Source organism: Hesperophylax consimilis, chromosome 24 (assembly GCF_061612785.1).
Source record: "Hesperophylax consimilis isolate HC1 chromosome 24, BYU_Hcon_1.0, whole genome shotgun sequence".
NCBI lineage: Eukaryota > Metazoa > Arthropoda > Insecta > Trichoptera > Limnephilidae > Hesperophylax > Hesperophylax consimilis.
In genome coordinates this window covers 4,980,601-4,999,850 of record NC_142859.1, presented here as the reverse complement: position 1 = coordinate 4,999,850, position 19,250 = coordinate 4,980,601, and the positions used below count along the sequence as shown (strand labels likewise).

At 32.5% G+C, this 19,250-nt stretch overlaps 1 protein-coding gene across 1 annotated transcript in view; it reads right to left on the bottom strand.

Moving 5' to 3' along the window:
- LOC149411833 (uncharacterized) overlaps window positions 1-19,250 on the bottom strand; it is a 179,093-nt gene that overhangs the window by 121,522 nt on the left and 38,321 nt on the right. Inside the window, exon 2 of the mRNA XM_089646461.1 lies at window positions 13,564-13,739. Coding sequence (XP_089502587.1) covers window positions 13,564-13,739 — 176 coding nt within the window. The remainder of the gene's footprint in view (window positions 1-13,563; window positions 13,740-19,250) is intronic.

The window sequence follows — 19,250 nt, the reverse complement described above, 5'->3', positions numbered from 1 at the left end:
ATGAATAAAATATAGACTTCGTTCCTTTGCGCATGCCTTCCTCTGAGAAAAGAGACAATGGTACAGGAGAGAGTTAATATTGAAAATATTTTGTTTTTAATGAGTTTTTATTATTCACAATGTACATTTGTTACGTATAAATTTTTTATAAAATTAGCGACCGGTTTTGACACGTCCGTGTCATTAACTAGCTATTTTAAAACTAAATTTTTAAGTGCAGAAATATAGGGTTTTATTTAGTTTGGTTCTTTGATGGGAGGGATTTGAGGGAGGGGGAGGGGGTTGAGAGGGAGGGAAACGGAGGGAGGAGTCAACATAACGGGGAACATTGTCAATAGAGGTGATTTGCAAGGTGCTATTATTTTATTTACTATATTAATGTTTGAATTATTTTTTTTGTGGATTTCTAATGTTTTTAATGCGCACAAATTAAAATATTTATTAATGTTAGAATGTTTAAACTTAGTTTTATCCCGGTTGAAGCTATGGCCTGTCTCTATCAAATGATTAGCAAACTCGGAGAAATTATTATTTTTTAAACATAGTTCGTGTTCCCTAATTCTGGTTTTGAAATTTCTTGTAGTCATACCTACATACTGCGAGTTACAATCATTATACTCTAAAGTGTATATCCCATTTTTATGTAATTTATTTGAAACATCCTTGTTATTAATTAAGTTTTTTATTTTAGAATTAGTGTAAAAAGCTGTCGAAATATTAACTGGTAACAAGCGGGATATTTTTAAGGATAAGTCGCCTGTATAAAGAAGTTTTTTATATAATAGGTTTTTACTAGATTGAGTGTTATTATCTCCACTATAAATGTACTTTTTAGAAAATATTTTGGTTTGTTTCTTATTAACTAAACGATTAATTATGTCAGGTTTATATCCGTTGTTTAGAGCTATTTGTTTTATAATGTTAATTTCATTATTGAAATTCTCCATATTTAAAGGGACATTAATGGCTCGATGTATCATTGAGTTGAAGGAGGCGAGTTTGTTGCAACAGACAATTAGACAATTTTCTCACTTTTATTAATAACATTCACCAAAGTATAAAATTCACACTGGAACATAACGATAATAACAATTTAAATTTTTTAGACTTAAGCATCAGCTTAGATAATAATAAGTGTGTTTTTAACATCTATAGAAAACCTACACACACTGACTGTGTTATACCTTTTTCTTCAATTCATCCTTTGTCCCATAAACTCGCCTCCTTCAACTCAATGATACATCGAGCCATTAATGTCCCTTTAAATATGGAGAATTTCAATAATGAAATTAACATTATAAAACAAATAGCTCTAAACAACGGATATAAACCTGACATAATTAATCGTTTAGTTAATAAGAAACAAACCAAAATATTTTCTAAAAAGTACATTTATAGTGGAGATAATAACACTCAATCTAGTAAAAACCTATTATATAAAAAACTTCCTTATACAGGCGACTTATCCTTAAAAATATCCCGCTTGTTACCAGTTAATATTTCGACAGCTTTTTACACTAATTCTAAAATAAAAAACTTAATTAATAACAAGGATGTTTCAAATAAATTAGATAAAAATGGGATATACACTTTAGAGTATAATGATTGTAACTCGCAGTATGTAGGTATGACTACAAGAAATTTCAAAACCAGAATTAGGGAACACGAACTATGTTTAAAAAATAATAATTTCTCCGAGTTTGCTAATCATTTGATAGAGACAGGCCATAGCTTCAACCGGGATAAAACTAAGTTTAAACATTCTAACATTAATAAATATTTTAATTTGTGCGCATTAGAAACATTAGAAATCAACAAAAAAATTAATTCAAACATTAATATAGTAAATAAAATAATAGCACCTTGCAAATCACCTCTATTGACAATGTTCCCCGTTATGTTGACTCCTCCCTCCGTTTCCCTCCCTCTCAACCCCCTCCCCCTCCCTCAAATCCCTCCCATCAAAGAACCAAACTAAATAAAACCCTATATTTCTGCACTTAAAAATTTAGTTTTAAAATAGCTAGTTAATGACACGGACGTGTCGAAACCGGTCGCTAATTTTATAAAAAATTTATACGTAACAAATGTACATTGTGAATAATAAAAACTCATTAAAAACAAAAAATGTCTAGAAATTGTTACATAGTGAATGCCAAAGAAATACAAAAAAATTGAAAATATTATTTAAGTTCACTTTCAGACTTTTTGGCAATACACATACGATGGAATAGCATTAATGGATCTATTGCCATAGTCACACCCTGATTTTTGACACTGCTGGTCACCGCCGCAAGAGAAACTATCGCATCATTACGTTTTAAGTGTAGGTTTCCAAAGTTCTGGTTGATAACTTTAGACATAGCTAATTTCCCCATCTTTTCAGCCATGTGACAAGTGACTTTGCTATCCCCGATTGTGCCACTGCTCATAGACATAATCACGTTTGTTTTAGGAAATGGTTCATGGCAAGCAAACCAATCAATGAGAGTTTGAACGTCTCGATCATCCCTCTTAATTCTTGTAGGCCTCATCTCTACATGTTGCTCTGACGTTCCTGATTCAATCCCACAGAATGACTCGATACCCTCACAAATGTTATGCAGATAAACGAATCCAGCAGTCCAACGAAGGATGGAACTGTCTGTGATTCCCCGTCCTTGGGTCAAACCTCCAGATCTTTTCATCGATCTCATCAGAGTTTGTTCGATGGTCATGTCAGACCAAATCCCTGACCAAAATTTATGAGACCGTCAAATCGTAAAGTAGCCCTTTTTTGTAAATCTTTCATACTCGATTGCACTGAATCATTTCGAACTGAACGCTGCTGTGACACTGACGCTGTGAAGCTCCGCTCCAGGCTCAAGACGTGACACGCGGCAACTGAAGGGAACCGGAGGGGTGGAGTAGAAGGGTGGGGGGGTAGCCCCCCCATACAGAAGTGCCCTCTAGTAAATTTATAGATGTATGTATTTAAAAATGCAAACAAAAATCTAATAACGTGATAATAAACCGTGATAGATTTTCTGTGCGTACCTACCTAGATTTGTTTATTCTTTATATCGGTAAAAAAACTATATAAACATAAAAAAACTGCACAATTTATGTTCTACATAATTGGTATCAATAAAATTTTCATGAAATTCCACTGGAAACGAAGTATTTATAAAAAACCAAACCTAGTCGCGCAAAAAACTTGTTTTTTCAAAAATATACGCACCTTTACGACTTTCTACCTCGGTACCTATTAGAGATAGAAGAAATTTGTTGTAACAAAAGTTGTAGGTTATTTTATGTTCTATTATACTTGTTAAGATATTTTAGCCAAAATTTGCATTGGAAATGAGGTATTTGGGAAAAACTAAATTTTGGCCCGATTTCGGCCAGTTTTTTCAAAATGGCGGCGCGAGCACAGGTGCGCCAAGGTCGGAAACTCAGATTTTACATCAGGGAATCAGTTTATATAACATATAAAAAAATTGGATACTACCGGAATTACTTCGATCGCGACCCCCTTTTTGGCGCTAATTGCACTGGCCTAACAGGGGTTATGCTCGAAAGGTTGATAGTTAAATTTTATTATTAGATTAGGTAAAAGTATTTTAAGATTTTTTTTCTGAACATTATAAAACTAATACAGGTATTATAAGCTATTATAATTGAATTAGAATGCGCAAGCATTCAAACAAGCGCATGCGTACCATGCTACCAAAATTGTATGCCATGCTACAAGTTGTAGACATGTATAAATAGTATCATTTAGATACTCAGTTGACCTAAATTGTATGTAGTTGGTAATACATTCACAATTGTAGCTGGTGTATATATTTATATGAATATAAATTGTAGTTACAAGAAGGCTATAATACATCATTAATTTCATTTCTTATTTCGATTCGTAAATTTGAATCATGTCTTTACTTAGACCACAAGACACTCATATGCGATGGATTCAACAGCTAGGAAGCAAATACTCGTGTTGATTGATGTTGTTGATATATTTAGTACATCAATTTCATTATATAAGCATACCTCGAAGTTTTTTGAAGTTTTTTTCATCAAGTAGGGGAATATTATGATAAAGCTACTTAAATTGACAGTATTACAGTATTTTGCAAGTTAACAGTATTTAAATTTAGGGGGATATTTTTTTAGAATAAAATTATTTTGAATTTTTTATTTTTATTTTTATATTTTTTACCTACATACTGTGTGGATCGAACATTTTTTGTATTTATATATTTGTTTTAAACAGTCGTTTTCTGCACTATTTTTTAAATATTGTTAAATATGTATATAAAAACCTTAATAGACGTAAAATAAATAAAAACTCTTATAATTTGAAATAAGTATAACGTCCTCTCTATTAAGCTTAGAAATCTCTCTGCCTCTTGAAACCTTCCAGTTGTCTGTACCTCAGTACCAACCATGGAGGAGCGACTTATACTACCGATATATATCTACCGACAATTATCAGATACTTCCATAACCTCTAAGATATATGTACACTAAAGCCATATATGTCTTGAGGCTTGAACCATCAAAGAAAAGTTGAAATTTCTGTTTTTAAAAAGCCGGGAACCAACTTCCTAAATTTCTTCTTCCCCGTCTCCTAACCATCTCACTTCCTTAAACCTACAACATACCTCAATTAGGGATGTCATAATACCATTGCTTGTAGGCGATTAAAAGCAGTCGGAAATTTTGTTGAATATTCACAATGTTTGCCTATTTTCGATCTATAAATACAAACAAAATTAAAAAAAATAAATTACTTTGATGTTATCAATAATCGCATACAATTAAAAACAATATTAATTTCCCGTAAACATATGAAAGCCAAACATATTAAATACGTAGGTATTAATGAAGAAAGAAAAGATCAAATGGGAACTTATAAACTTAATACTAAAACCTATGAGTAACAGTAAGAGCATTATTAAAACAGAAAAAAACGGCAACAGAGAAAATCACACGTAATATTTGTGATTACATAACGTACTCGTGAATTTGTTTCGTTTAAAGCCTACTAGAATTATAAACGTGTGGTTTTCTCGGTGGCAGTTTTTTTCTCTTTCAATAATGCTCTTACTGCTAACTTATAATACAAAGTGGGGCAAAAGTAATGTCGTAATGTGCATGGGTCATAATTTTTAAAAATTTCGTTAAATATCATTGTGCTTTAACATTTATACTGTAGACAGATGAAGAATTAGTTGGCAACGAGCAATGGAGCAATTTACACTTGAAGAACGCGGAATTATTGTTATAGCTAATTTGACCAATTTCCAGTTTGTTGTTTTAACGCAGCGTGAATTTCGTCTTCGTTTTCCTTGCCGTCCTGACTGTGTGCGCAAACGATTAAGCGTTTGGCCGAGCGTCTCGCGTAAATCTTCAAATATACTTTCCGTCAAAACAGAGCCCATTTTTATTGATTTCTAACAAAATGGCAGCCAATTCACACTGTGAAATTACTTTTGTCCCACTGCGTGAGACGTATTGGAATCGTCACCAAACTTACAAGTAAACAAACAAAAGTGCGGATTCATAAGCCGCGCGCGTGTTTTGAAATTCAAAGCTAACTGTTCCTAAAAATATGTAAATGTTTTTTTTTATAATTTTTTTTCCACTTTTTTTGCACTACCTTCATCATTGAAAATAACGCTAACAACTCCCAATTAAAACATGAAAGCAGAATAAGACCCTTATTACAGAAAAATGACGGTTCCAACAGGGACTCGAACCAAATCCTCTAGTTTTACCGAGACCAACTTTACCAACTCTTTTAAAATTTAAGTAAATTTTGTAATTTTTATAAATTTTATTATATCATATGTCAATTAAAATAGTAATATTACACTCAAACGTATTTTAATATTTTTTATGGGCGGCCTTCTTTGACAAAGTTCTTACCAGAATATAATATATGAAATCTAGGTGGTGTCACAGATAAACTTATCTGAACTTTTTCTATGCGACACCTACGTATTGACTTTTCTACAAATCTAGAATGAATATTCAATTCATTGTTATAACTTTGGAAGGTTATATAGTATACATTGCATACACATCAATGTAATATTTTGTATGGTATCATTGAATAAGGAGGTAATATTAATAAATCGAAACGAAAAATGAGAAGATAATAAAAATGGTAACGGTCGCAACTAGAGATCGAACCCAGGACCTCTGTCTTTTCGGAATAATACTCTAACCAGTGAGCTATTGAGACTTATTTTCAGTATTTATTTATCCCATATTAATATTATCATTTATTTTCAATTATTCATATTTCGTTAATTTTATCACTTCAGTGTAGAGATACATACAATCTCCTACAAATAATACGCTGAACAGTATAATAAAAGGGATAGACCCATCGCCTTGTACCACAGCGGGAAGGATATATTTGTATTCGAGGATTTACTCTTCCATAGATTCCTTCCCACCCCTCATACCTTTTTCCTTCTCAGAACTTACTCTCATTAGAAAAACCCACCACACAGCAACCCCAAAGATGAAGAAAGCGCTAAAGAAAATTATTTTTTTCCGGGCCTTCTGTGTGGATTTGCTGTAAAAAAAGAAACACTTTTTCCGTAGGACATAAGAAAACAAATATAGGAAAAGCGGAAAATAATTCATTATGTTCCCATCACAGTAAAAGGCCTGGTCCTAATGATTGTTCTGGTGTTCTCTACAGAGAAATTTCTGACTTGCATTTTCTTATTTCCACGAAAAATCTCGGCATCCCCGGGAACAAAACCCTGAAATTTAAATATTTATGCCGGCGCTGCGGTGCTGGGAAGTAAAATATACACACTGGCTTGGGAACTAGTATTATTCTCCACAAAGGATTTTGTTTGGTCTTAGATTCTTCTATGCATGACTAGTCCAGGGGTGGTGGGTGTCGCCTAAAGTTAGAACTTTTGTAAAAAAATGCTTAAAAGGCTTCAGTATAAGCATTGAAAAGAAAGAAGATGATTCATGAAGATGGTTTGCTATAAAATATTTAAATACGATTGACAGAGTGAGTGCGCTAATACTAAAAAAACCTATTATAATAAACAGCCGCAAGCGACTTTTGTGAAAATATTTAATAAAACATGACTTATTTTTAATATAGAAAAAATCTCTCGACATTTGAATTTAATAACATTTAAAGAAACACTACGATTTTTTGCAAAAATTTTTGCATGTCAAATAACAGTATGCGTTTTGAAGCATACTTTGTGATTTTTTTACATATGGAAGGATATTATAATAATTACTTTTTCAACTCGGCATCAGAATTGAGATTTAAAAAAAAAAAATTTTTAAGAGTTTTAAACTTTAAGTGTTGAAGAGAAATATATTTTGGTTGTAATTCGAAATTAAGATTAAGAATGTGTGTACAAAATGTGAAAAGAGAAATAACATAATCGTTCCGTGTAATAAGCAGGGTGCAAGATACAGTATTGAGCAAGAGAAGTAAGGTATAAGAAAAGGTTTCTAAAGAGTGATAATTTAATGAAAGTAATAGAAAATAAGAAAAAATCAAGAAAAGGGAAGTCATTTCTTCAACTTCATCCTCTGCACATGGAACTGTATCTATATATCTCAAATTAAAAATATCCAGTGTTTAAACTCAAGCGACCTGACTGATAAGTATGGTTTTGTATATTATTTGCCTGTACATAACATAAATAAACAATACACAGTGTTTAAACTCGAGCGACCTGACTGATAAGTATGGTCCTGTATATTATCTGCCTGTACATAACATAAATAAACAATATCCAGTGTTTAAACTCAAGCGACCTGACTGATAAGTATGGTCCTGTATATTATCTGCATGTACATAACATAAATAAACAATATCCAGTGTTTAAACTCAAGCGACCTGACTGATAAGTATGGTCCTGTATATTATCTGCCTGTACATAACATAAATAAACAATATCCAGTGTTTAAACTCAAGCGACCTGACTGATAAGTATGGTCCTGTATATTAACTGCATGTACATAACATAAATAAACAATATACAGTGTTTAAACTAAAGCGACCTGACTGATAAGTATGGTCCTGTATATTAACTGCCTGTACATCACACCAATAAATAATATAAACATTTTAATTCACCATCGCGTTCAATGGTCAAACGCAATTTAAATAATATGGTTTAGTATTATTGATCGACGAACCGGTGGATGCAATCTGTCAATAATATATTTTCAAGTCTGTAGTTGGTAATAATATATTAATAGTCTGTACAGCGCCATTTAGGTGATTTTTAATAAAAACGGCGTTATACAAGTTATCATTGTATTATCTTATTCAATATACATAAAAATTCAGCCTGCCTCGCAAAAATAAAAAGAGCCAACCCTGTTTCTTTTTGTTTTCTGGATTGTTAATACCCAAGTGACTTGGTGGACCCATTGTGGTCCACTTATCAAAGAAAAGGCGGATAAACGAAAAGGTAATAAAATGTGGCGTAGTGAATTACAAAAAGGTAAGTAAGTGAGTTATCATTTGGACATCGTTCGACAGAACCATTAAAATCGAAACTAAAACGAAGATATTTATGTATGTATATAATATGTGTTAATAATATTTGACTCAAATTTGGTTTATTACCGTTTTGTTTTAATTAACCATTAAATTAAATTTTTCTTTTGTTTTCATTTATCCCACACAGGAGGCTCTGAAGAAAATAATGGGATGCTTTGTGGAGGGTTTCTTTAAGGAAAGGAAATGGAGGAAGTTAAAATTATGAGGGGTGGGTGGTAATCTAGGAATCAGTGTATCCAGGAGTGACGGACGAATGCTCGATCCATCCCTCCCGCCACGACGCAAAGCGAAGGGTGAAGAGAGATATAAATAGAGAGAATAGAAACCGCAATTCCAAAAACGAAGATCAGATTTTCATTTCCCTAATGAAGCGCGTCAATATTTTAAATAACATTATTATGAAATATCTCCGACCACTGGATAAATCTCCGAGGGCCAAGTATTTTAAGTACTTTGGATTTAGTTTGAAATACTGGTTAGCCTCAAACTCATCGATTGGCCAAAGACATTTAAATTAATAGACTTGCCCTAACATGAAATTTGGGTATCATTTCGACGAGCTGGTGGCAAACCACGTGACCATATTTTTTGTACCAGGAGGGTTCGAGAATGTTTTGAACAATCTACGACATCAGTCGTATTTTGAACGCCGGAAAGTGCACATTGAAAAAACCAGACCCTATGCAGAATAATTAAGTTCACTTAAGGCAAAGGTTTGCAGAGTTGTCCATCGTGGGATTTTTCTGCGCAGAATCTGAATGTCCATTCTTTAACGAACCGCCAGGCGCAGTGATGCTAAAATTGAGTGAGGTTGCTAAATTATGACACACTTGTAAAAGTGTCTTATTAAATAATGCTGTAGCAAAATACAAAATTTAAAAAAAAAAGCATGAATTTTTTTTAATTGGATTTGGGATATACGTAGTTAAGTTTTTTACGCAGCCATCAATTTGTGCTATTGTAAAATGGGCTAGTTATTCGTTAGCTGATATTATTATCGAGGAATGAATGGTGATATTGTTATGACTAGATAGTGTCAAATTCAGTTATTGACAAATCACCGTAAGTTGGACGGAAACGCATCATCCCCCGCTTCACGAGGTGGTATGTTCCTGTTTCTCTGATTGGCTCGTCTATTAATTTGGATGTCTATGAAGTTGGCCTAATTAGAGGCGATCGACATTTATCAGGACCCGTTAAATATTAAAGATGATCGGTTATTACTTAATCATCACCTACTTCAAAAATTTTAAAGAGAGACTTGAAACATGACCAAGTGGCTCCTTACGTAAGTGTAGGACTCTCATTACGGTCATTACCGAGGATATTAATTGAAACGGTTAAACTCGATAACACATTACTAACGCTTGTTGGGTCCGTCAAAAACTTAGCTTCGGAACAGGGTATGTAGCGCAAAACGACTCGATGCAAATTAATTACAAATACCAACCTTAAAAACATATTATAAATATTTGGGGTGATTCTTGCAATTTATTTACATTTTGGGAGGACCGTGAGACGAAAAAATTCCCTTAATTATTTCTGATAGACAGAAATCTCAGATGTTTCGAAATTAATACATCGGGAAGTTACTATTACTACTTCTAGAAAAATAAAATCTGATGCTTACTAATTTTATAGTTAAAAAACGTTGTATAAATTTTTCTTTTTTATTTTAATTTTTTTTTATTTTATTAGGAACATTAACAGGTTTATATCATAACATGCATAGAGAGAGAGAAAAAATAAGTAAAAGAATTAGGTTACAACCCAATAACCAATGTTCACATCATGCAATGAAGATAAAGAAGGTTAAAAAGCAAAAAACAAACAAAGAAAACAAAGAAAGGTTAAAAACAAAGAAATGTTAAAAACAAGGAAATAATAAGATAAAATGTATATATATATACACGTATAAACACATACATACATATATATACATACACATGCATATACACTTATAAATACATACGTACACACATACATATACATAGTTGCATACATACATACGCATACATACATGCATACATACATACATACACACACGTACATTTGATATTAAATACAAATAATATGTAAGAGTGATAATGAATAAATGATGAATGTAATGTATTAAATTTAGAAAAGGGTTATATATTACAATACTCTGTTAACAATTTTTTTTAAATCTCCGAAGGTACACGACAGGATATCAGCATCAAAATAAGTTTTATTAAAATGATTGCAAGTTCTTAGTAAGAAAGAATTTTGCCTGAGACTCGTTGAAGGAATTTCGATATGAAACAATGATTTGTCTCTAGTTTTCTTACTTGGGACTCTAATATTGATTGATGACAAAAGGGCTGGACAGTCAATATGACCACTCAACACTTTGTGTAAGTAAATCATGTCCGCAGTGTCTCTCCTGCTTTTTAATGTTTTAAGTCCGTAGTGCTTGATAGAGCTTTCCATATCGTAATAACGTAATTGTCTCCTGAAGTTCAAGTGATGTACAAACTTTCTTTGAACAGCTTCAATGCGTTTTGTGTGAATGTTATAAAAAGGATTCCATATGGCAGAAGCGTACTCAAGATGACTACGGACGTAGGAGTAATACAAAATTTTGAGTGTATGGATATTTTTGAATTCCTTTCCAATACGGAATAAAAATCCTAACATGCTCAATGATTTCTTGACAATCTTATCCACATGTGCCTTGAATGAAAGTGTGTCGTCAATCAGTACACCGAGGTCTCGAATTTGATTGACTTTATTGAGTGGTTGACTGTTTGTAATAAGGTAATCATATTTTATTTTATTTTTATTTTTTGTAAAGGTTATTACATAACATTTGGCAGTATTCATGTGGAGATAGTTGACAGTACAATAATCATTAAGCCTATTAAGATCTTGTTGCAGTTTATAACATTCAGTAATAGAGTTAATAGAAAGAAATATTTTCATGTCATCAGCAAAAAGTAAAACTTTAGCATGCTTAAAGCATTTTACAATGTCATTGATAAATATAGTAAAAAGCAACGGTCCCAAGTGAGATCCTTGAGGGACACCTGAAGGTACATTGACAATCTCAGAATTGAAACCGTTTACTGCTATTATCTGGGAGCGTCCGTTTAGGTATGAAACTAGCCATCGGTACAAATTACCGTTTATTCCTAAAGCTAAAAGTTTAGACAATAATAGGCTGTGGTCGATTTTATCGAATGCTTTGGAGAAATCTGTATATATAGCATCCACTTGGATTCGTTTGTCCATTGATTTTGAAATATGTTCGGTGAATACTGCAAGATTGGATACAGTTGATCTTTTTTTCATAAAGCCGTGTTGATTATCAGTTATAACAGACTTAACACAGTCATAGAGTTGCTCATGAACAATCTTTTCAAGAATCTTACTGAAGATAGGTAGTTTTGAAATTGGCCGATAGTTCTGTACGTCGTTTTTAGAGCCGGATTTGAATACTGGTGTAATGAGAGCACATTTCCATCGGTCTGGGAAGATGCTTTCTTTCAGTGATGATTGAAAAAGCAGTAGGAGAGGCTTAGATAATTGCTTGCTGCACATTTTTATAAAGTAAGATGGTATTTTGTCATATCCTTCTCCCAACGACCATGAGATATCATTAATTATTTTTTCTATCTGTTCCTTGGAAATTGAAATAGTAGAAATATTTATAGGATTATCAGTTTGGGGATTATTAGCGAAAGCCTTTGGAGTAACATTATGATTATAAGTGGATGCAAAATGATTTGAAAACATATTACATATAGCTAAAGGATCGTTAGCAGTTATATTCATTAGTTTCATAGTGTTGGGTAACCCCGTACTATTTCTTCTAACATAGGACCAGAAATTCTTTGGGTCATGCGATATTTTGACTTCTGCATTTATTATGAATTGTCTATGACATTCGTTCGAAACTTTTTTTGTCTCGTTCGCAGAACACAGAATTCATGATAATCTAAAGGATTTGACCATTTTTTCCACTTTTTAAATATTCTGTATTTTTCTTTTGTTAATTTTATTAAAGCCGGGTTATACCAATATGGATATGTGCTGTTATCCTGAACTTTTTTTGATGGAACGTTACAGTGAATGATTTCATCCAATATATCGTAAAAACGGTTAATAGCTATATCTGTTGTTAGATTAGAAAATTCAGCATCCCAATCAACATTGATGAGGACATTGTTTATATTTTCATAATTCGCCTTTTTAAAGAGATTTATTGTTCTTTTCTTACTTACCATGGGGGTTTCTATCTCTGTACTGATATCAATAATGATTGATTTATGATATTTACATTCAGGTATAAGATGTTGGGAGGTATGTGACACGATTACAGGGAAAGAGCTAAAAACTAGGTCTAAGAATTTGTGATTGTTGTTCGGAAAAGTACAATATTGTGAAAGCTCATTAAAACTAAGAGTGTCTGAGATTTTAGAAATAATTTCGGATTGATGACTATTTGTAATTTTCATATTATTATCATTACTTATTGACCAGTTTATTAAAGGTAAATTGAAGTCACCCGCTATAAGAAAATTATTATCACGATGAAGCGCTCGCAGTTCACATAATTTCAATCTGATATACGTTAAATATTTTTACTGTAAGGAACTGTTTTTATTAAGCATGAATAACTTACATCCATGAAAAGGGGTATTTTAATTACAAATTCATCGGAATTAATTCAAATGTGAGCCTCGAGCAAACTCAAGGTGAGAGTCGTTTATAGTGTCACCTTAAACGTCCCGGAGACGACCAATATCGATTGTCAATGGTTACGTCGATTTATGTCATTGAGGAGATTAACAATTAATAATTTATCATTTGCTAAGAAAATTGAAGCGATCGAAAATAATTGAGATTTTCTTTGAGCGCAGACACCATAGACAATTACCACGAAGCGGAATTTGTGTTTCGCTTTTGATCAAATATTGCTTGTTCAGTAAATTATGGAAAGGTGAGATGGGCCATTGCTGAGTTGAATAAAAATAAATATGACAACTCACCACAGCTGTATTATGCTTCTTCGTGTTGCATGGCAGGGTCGCGGTCCCTCCGGTTTGCGCTATGACGACAGTGCCGTTGGCAGTGGAGAAAGGGTTGGGCAGCCCTGTCTGGACTACGTTGGCTCCCAGCTTACTTTCCACTCCTCCCGTGCCGATGGACCGCTTGTGGACGACACCTGAAAAATAAAACCTTTTTAAAATTTGTACACTAATATAATATTATTCAATAAATTTACTTACTTATATATGTTCTTACTAATCATTGTTTTGAACTCGACCTTCCCACCAAGCTTGAAAGTTTTTTTGGGCACCCAAGATGAAACGTCAGCGTAACTATACTTTTTTTAAAAAAATTTCCTTATAAATTAATACTTCATCCTTCTCCATAAAGAATTTTCCTTTCGTTGTGGGTAGAAACGGGAGATAAAGTATAAGATCAATATAAGGAATAAAGCAGCCTAAGCGAATAGCTCTCAATCAGTTATTACCTTTTCTGACGTGGATGGCTATAAGACATGGGTTGCCAGGTGGCAGTAAAGTTGCCAGTGTTGCCAGGTATCAGCTAATGTACGGCAAATAAGTAATACAAGGAAGGTAGGGGAAATGTGATACTTAGAACCAGTGCTGTGTGTTGCTTTTTCATCACGAGAAAGGGTTAAACTTTATGCGAGGAATCAGAAATTGGTTTGTGATAGGAGAAACTTGAATTTATTGCTAACTAGCTAAAGCCCTTGGCGTTGTCCGGGCTTCAAGCAGGGATTTTTGAAAAATTAAATTTAAATATATTTTTATTTTAAGCGTCTGCAAAAATAAGTACGACTGATTTATTGAAAATCTTTTGAAATTACTGGTAAGCCGGTTAAAAATGGGACTGCAGGATGCTTCCTTATAAACTTTTAGTTAATTCGTAATAACATCGAAACACGTGTGTATGCACCTGCGTTTTTTTTTATAACATTTAATGACGAAATGCGAAAAAGTAAGAATTTTTACAACACGTGTTCCGATATCGTGATATTTTACTGAAAAATGATGTCTATAATTATTTTATATTCGTTTGTTAATGGCCTGCAATCATGTTTTTAACTGGATTACGAATAATTTGAAGAGATTTGTAAAAAAATAGCAATATTAAAATTATGTGGTGTGTAAAATTTTATCAAAAAACATCAAAATTCTCCTTTAAATGGTAGGAAAGGGGGATTGCGGGTGAATTTTCGAAATCCCTTAAGAACAGGCACATTCCTCCTGTTTAGAAAGTCAAATGTGCAAAATTTCAACAATCTCTGAATAAAACTGTAGATTTGTATAATAAATAAAACCACTTGGCGGCACAAATACTAATATAGAAATAAGGATTATTTTGGTGTGTTAGCGTTGATAGCTAATTCCATATTTTTAGTTTCATAATACCAAGAGTGTGATCCTAAGGCGGTCGTTAATTTACAATGATAGAGTACAAATATTATATGATATTAATTGTATTTTAAATAACAAGTATATTATTACACATTTTCTAAGGTTCTGTCCAGGATACCATTGTAAAGTATGATATTCAAAAACATAAATTAAAGGTAAACATATGAGAATGTTTGTCTTTATTTAAACAAGCTTTATGAGAACACACGCCATTGTCAAATAATACTATTCATCACCAGTCAATATCCCCTTACTTTCCCAATAAAAAAATCATTTCGTGTTAGAGAAATTTTTCAGATTATTCTATTTTGACGATCTCCGTGGTAAAGCTGTTAACATCCTTGGCTACGAATCCAGACGTCGCGTATTCTAAGCTGGCATTAATTAAATTTTAATTTTGTTATTTTACTTTTGCTCATAAAACCTACTGTATTTGCAGTACGTTTCACAGTCTTTGATATTTTCAGTATCGTCCTGGTAAAGAATCAAAACTTCGCTTTCAACGAATTTAGCCGTTTTTAAAATAAAAATTTTAATATTCAGGGGAATTATTATTTACTTTCCTCTTCCCTACAAAATACCACCATTATTAGTGAATTCATAGTTCCAATGTTCCTCGGTAGTTGAGACTCTTCTGTGGAGTCAAAAAAATCTGAACACTGTTAATGATGGTATCCCTGAAATGCTCGCCAAAATAAATTTATTTATACTCGACTAGAAATACGAGACAAAATGCTACCCTTTTCTCCGACAATTTATCAACTAATTGTCAGGCTCACATACTTGTAATAAATCAACTGCATAATTTTAGTAATGGCTTTGGGATTATTGTCATTTCTTTTTTGAAGGATCGTGACAAAACTAACTCATCATGAATAGATATGTTTTGAGATTTCCACGGCCATAAGCATTGTAGTGATTTATTTTTGGGGTATTATGCCGTGTTGCGCTTCCTCCTTCTTTAGCCAACATTTTGGACATTATTACAGCGTCTCTCTTCAGGACACAAAAAAAAACAATTAGAAAATTTTTTCATACTTTTTACATGAATAGCGCTGCTTCCGACCGTCTTGAGCCAGTGAGACTATGACATCCCCAACTGGGGTATGTTGTGAGGCTAAAGGTCGTGGGAAGGGGAAGAAAATGGGGAAGAGGAAGGTGGGGGAGTATCTGGTTATTCAGATCTAGTCACTAAACACGGCTAAAGCCATTTCAAGCAACTTTTCAATTCTGAATGGTGGTCTCATACCATGGCGATACTGAGAGTTTCTTCCACTTCACTACAGTGTAAACCTACTTTTATGCTAAATTTTACAACTAAAATTTACAATCAGGCTGTGGGTTACAAAATGTTGACTAAAAACTGTGTTAAAAAATATATGAAATCTCGAAATATTGTTTCAGTGAAATATAGTTTTAGTTCATGTGACTATATTAAATCCCTGATGCCCTGAGGAAAATAATTTCCCTCAGCGCCTATTTCATCATTGGGGATGCTGTGTGGATGATATTTTTGAGAAAAAGAAGGAGTGAACGAGGGTCTCATTGCCCGCATTGTAGGAGGGAAAAAATACAGAGGCCGGCAAATAAAAAAAAGTTGAACTAAAGAACGAGTCGTAGAAACGATCCGTTCTCATATAACAAATTTCAATCATGTACAAGTGTTTCCCGAATGTGAACGGGTGCCAAAGGGATCAATGACGCTAGTTAGTCGGAGCATTTTTCATTTTAATACCGGTAGAAAAGGGTTATGATACCTACCTAACACATATGGTTTAAAGATTTCAATCATTTTGTTAAGAATAGGGAATATATTAAATGCACTGCCTGTTACTGCATTCAGTCAAGAGTTCTTTTTTCAGGTAGAAATACTACTGTTCGTAATTCAATTTATTGATTAAAGTCAATTATCTGTAATTTTATTACCCTAGCGTCTAGACGGTCTAGGCCCTCTGATTGGTCGAATTCAAATAGTGTGTTTCAAGTAAATTCCGCTAACTTGAAAATTGAGACCCGATTTCATACTAAAATAGGATCGCCTCATAATAATACGAGATTTCAAAAGCATCGTTTCTGTGCATATAATTTTTGGAAAATAAGAAAATATGTTTTACAAAGTTCATAATCCATTAGATTAATTACATTACAATGAAAATTATCCACAGTTACGTGATTATGTTTGACGTTTGTAAAAAATTTCGCGTTCCTTCAATATGGCTGATACGCACGGCGGATATAGATGGCCAACAGAGCGCACCTCTAGCGGTATAAGAACGAACCAAATGACTGGCGCGAATATTTAAATGTGCACCTCACAATACTTGACTACTTGAACATTAACAAGCGTTTAATAAAAAGATTTCTTCTGGAAGCTTATCACTTTGTAATGGCATTTTTCATTATTACCTATTTATATTTTTTTTGCTTATTGATTATATCTGATTTTATATTGACATGTTTTCTAATTTCTAAAATTTCAAAATTATTTATTTGCGATGCTTTATATCCTGAGTGAATTATTTTTATCGAAAGTGTGATCATTATTCAAAAGATGATTTGCAAACTCAGATTCACGATTCACTATCCATTTAAAGCCCTCAGATGTGTTTTAGTTCTGACTTCAAAGTTTCTATTGGTTTTACCTTTGTAAAATAAATAACAATCATTCCAATCGAGTTTTTAAACTCCTGATTTTTTCGTTTAATTTTTGCTATCTTTATTATTAAGAATATATTTCTGCATTATTATTAGTGTAAAACGCCGGTTGAATAGTACCAGTAATGTTTTATATATAATTTTAGAAGTATCGTTATCCACAAATAGAATTCTACGCCATTGTTTATTTCTATCATTAGAAATAGGATAAATATACCATTTGAAGAGACTATGTTTAATTTTTTTATTTAAAATTTCAGCTATCAATTTATTAGAATAACCGTTATGAAATGCTATTTGTCTTATGAATATATTGTTTTATGGTTATATGCTATTTGTTTTTTTCGGGTCTAAAAATACTTCACACACGATATAAAGCATCGCAAATAAATAGTTTTGAAATTTTATAAATTTGAAAACATGTTAATATAAAAGCAGATATAATTAAAAAAAAAATTTTATAAACCCTTTTAAAATATTTTCCCACTTAACTGGTCTTTCCCGTCTAACGATATTGTAATTCCTAATTCTTATAAACCCAGCCTACACTTACCCCTCCCCCTCCTTCCACTTCTTCTTTCCAATTGTAATCTATATTTAATTTTTGACTTCGGTGTATACTTACTCCTGATGAGGTGAACTTCGTTCATGAAACATGTATTGGTTGGATACAATAAAGTGATGTTAACAAAGTTATTTGTTTTTTAAAAAAATAAAGTTTAATCGGATAACATTATTTTATCTATTTCCGTTGTACATCAATGCATATGTACACAATAAAATGTAAACATTATATTTATTTATGTATTGGACAATTTGAATAGCGCCGCTTTTGTGAGATATCACCTCAGGGGCGTGATATTGTAATAATCTACCTTTATATGTAGATTTTTACTCTCCTGATGAAGGTGTATATATAATCTAACTTTTAACTTTATTAGATACAGTAACAGTTGTAGGTAAAGTATTACCACCAGTTGGAGTAAAATAAACACCTTTCAATTAAACCGACTGCTAATGTCATCGCACAATTACCCTCATTTTATTCATAAACATGGGTACAATTAATCAAGATGTAATAATCTACTATTTCAGTCAACTTTGTTATAACTATCTTTAATTGTTGTGACAAACAATACAATATTGATTCAACTTATAGACACTGACGGTTGTTACATATATTTAAGCACTGCAAGTCTCCTATGAGCTAATTAAATTAGGTACGGTAACAGTTAATATCAGTTGTAGACATGTAGTCAATAATAGTGTTTCATTTGAAATAATCCATCAAAAATACGTAAAATTTCATTTATTCAAACAACTCTCATTCTTATTATGCCTAAATTGAGCATGTTACTGCTCATTAACTCCTTCCTGTTCCATGTTTTAACAATATTTACTCACCCTCTCTATGTGAATGACCTAATATTTATCTATTAAATGTAACTGTTGTTAGCATCACTTAAAATGGGCGAAGCCCAACCAAGTGCCGCCCGCAGGGCCTTGCCGCATAAAACCCGCGAAGCGGGTTTTTAACTGCTAGTAATTAATTATTATTTTTATTATTACTAAAGATTTTTTAAATATTTATGTTGAGGCATCAGTAGGATTTA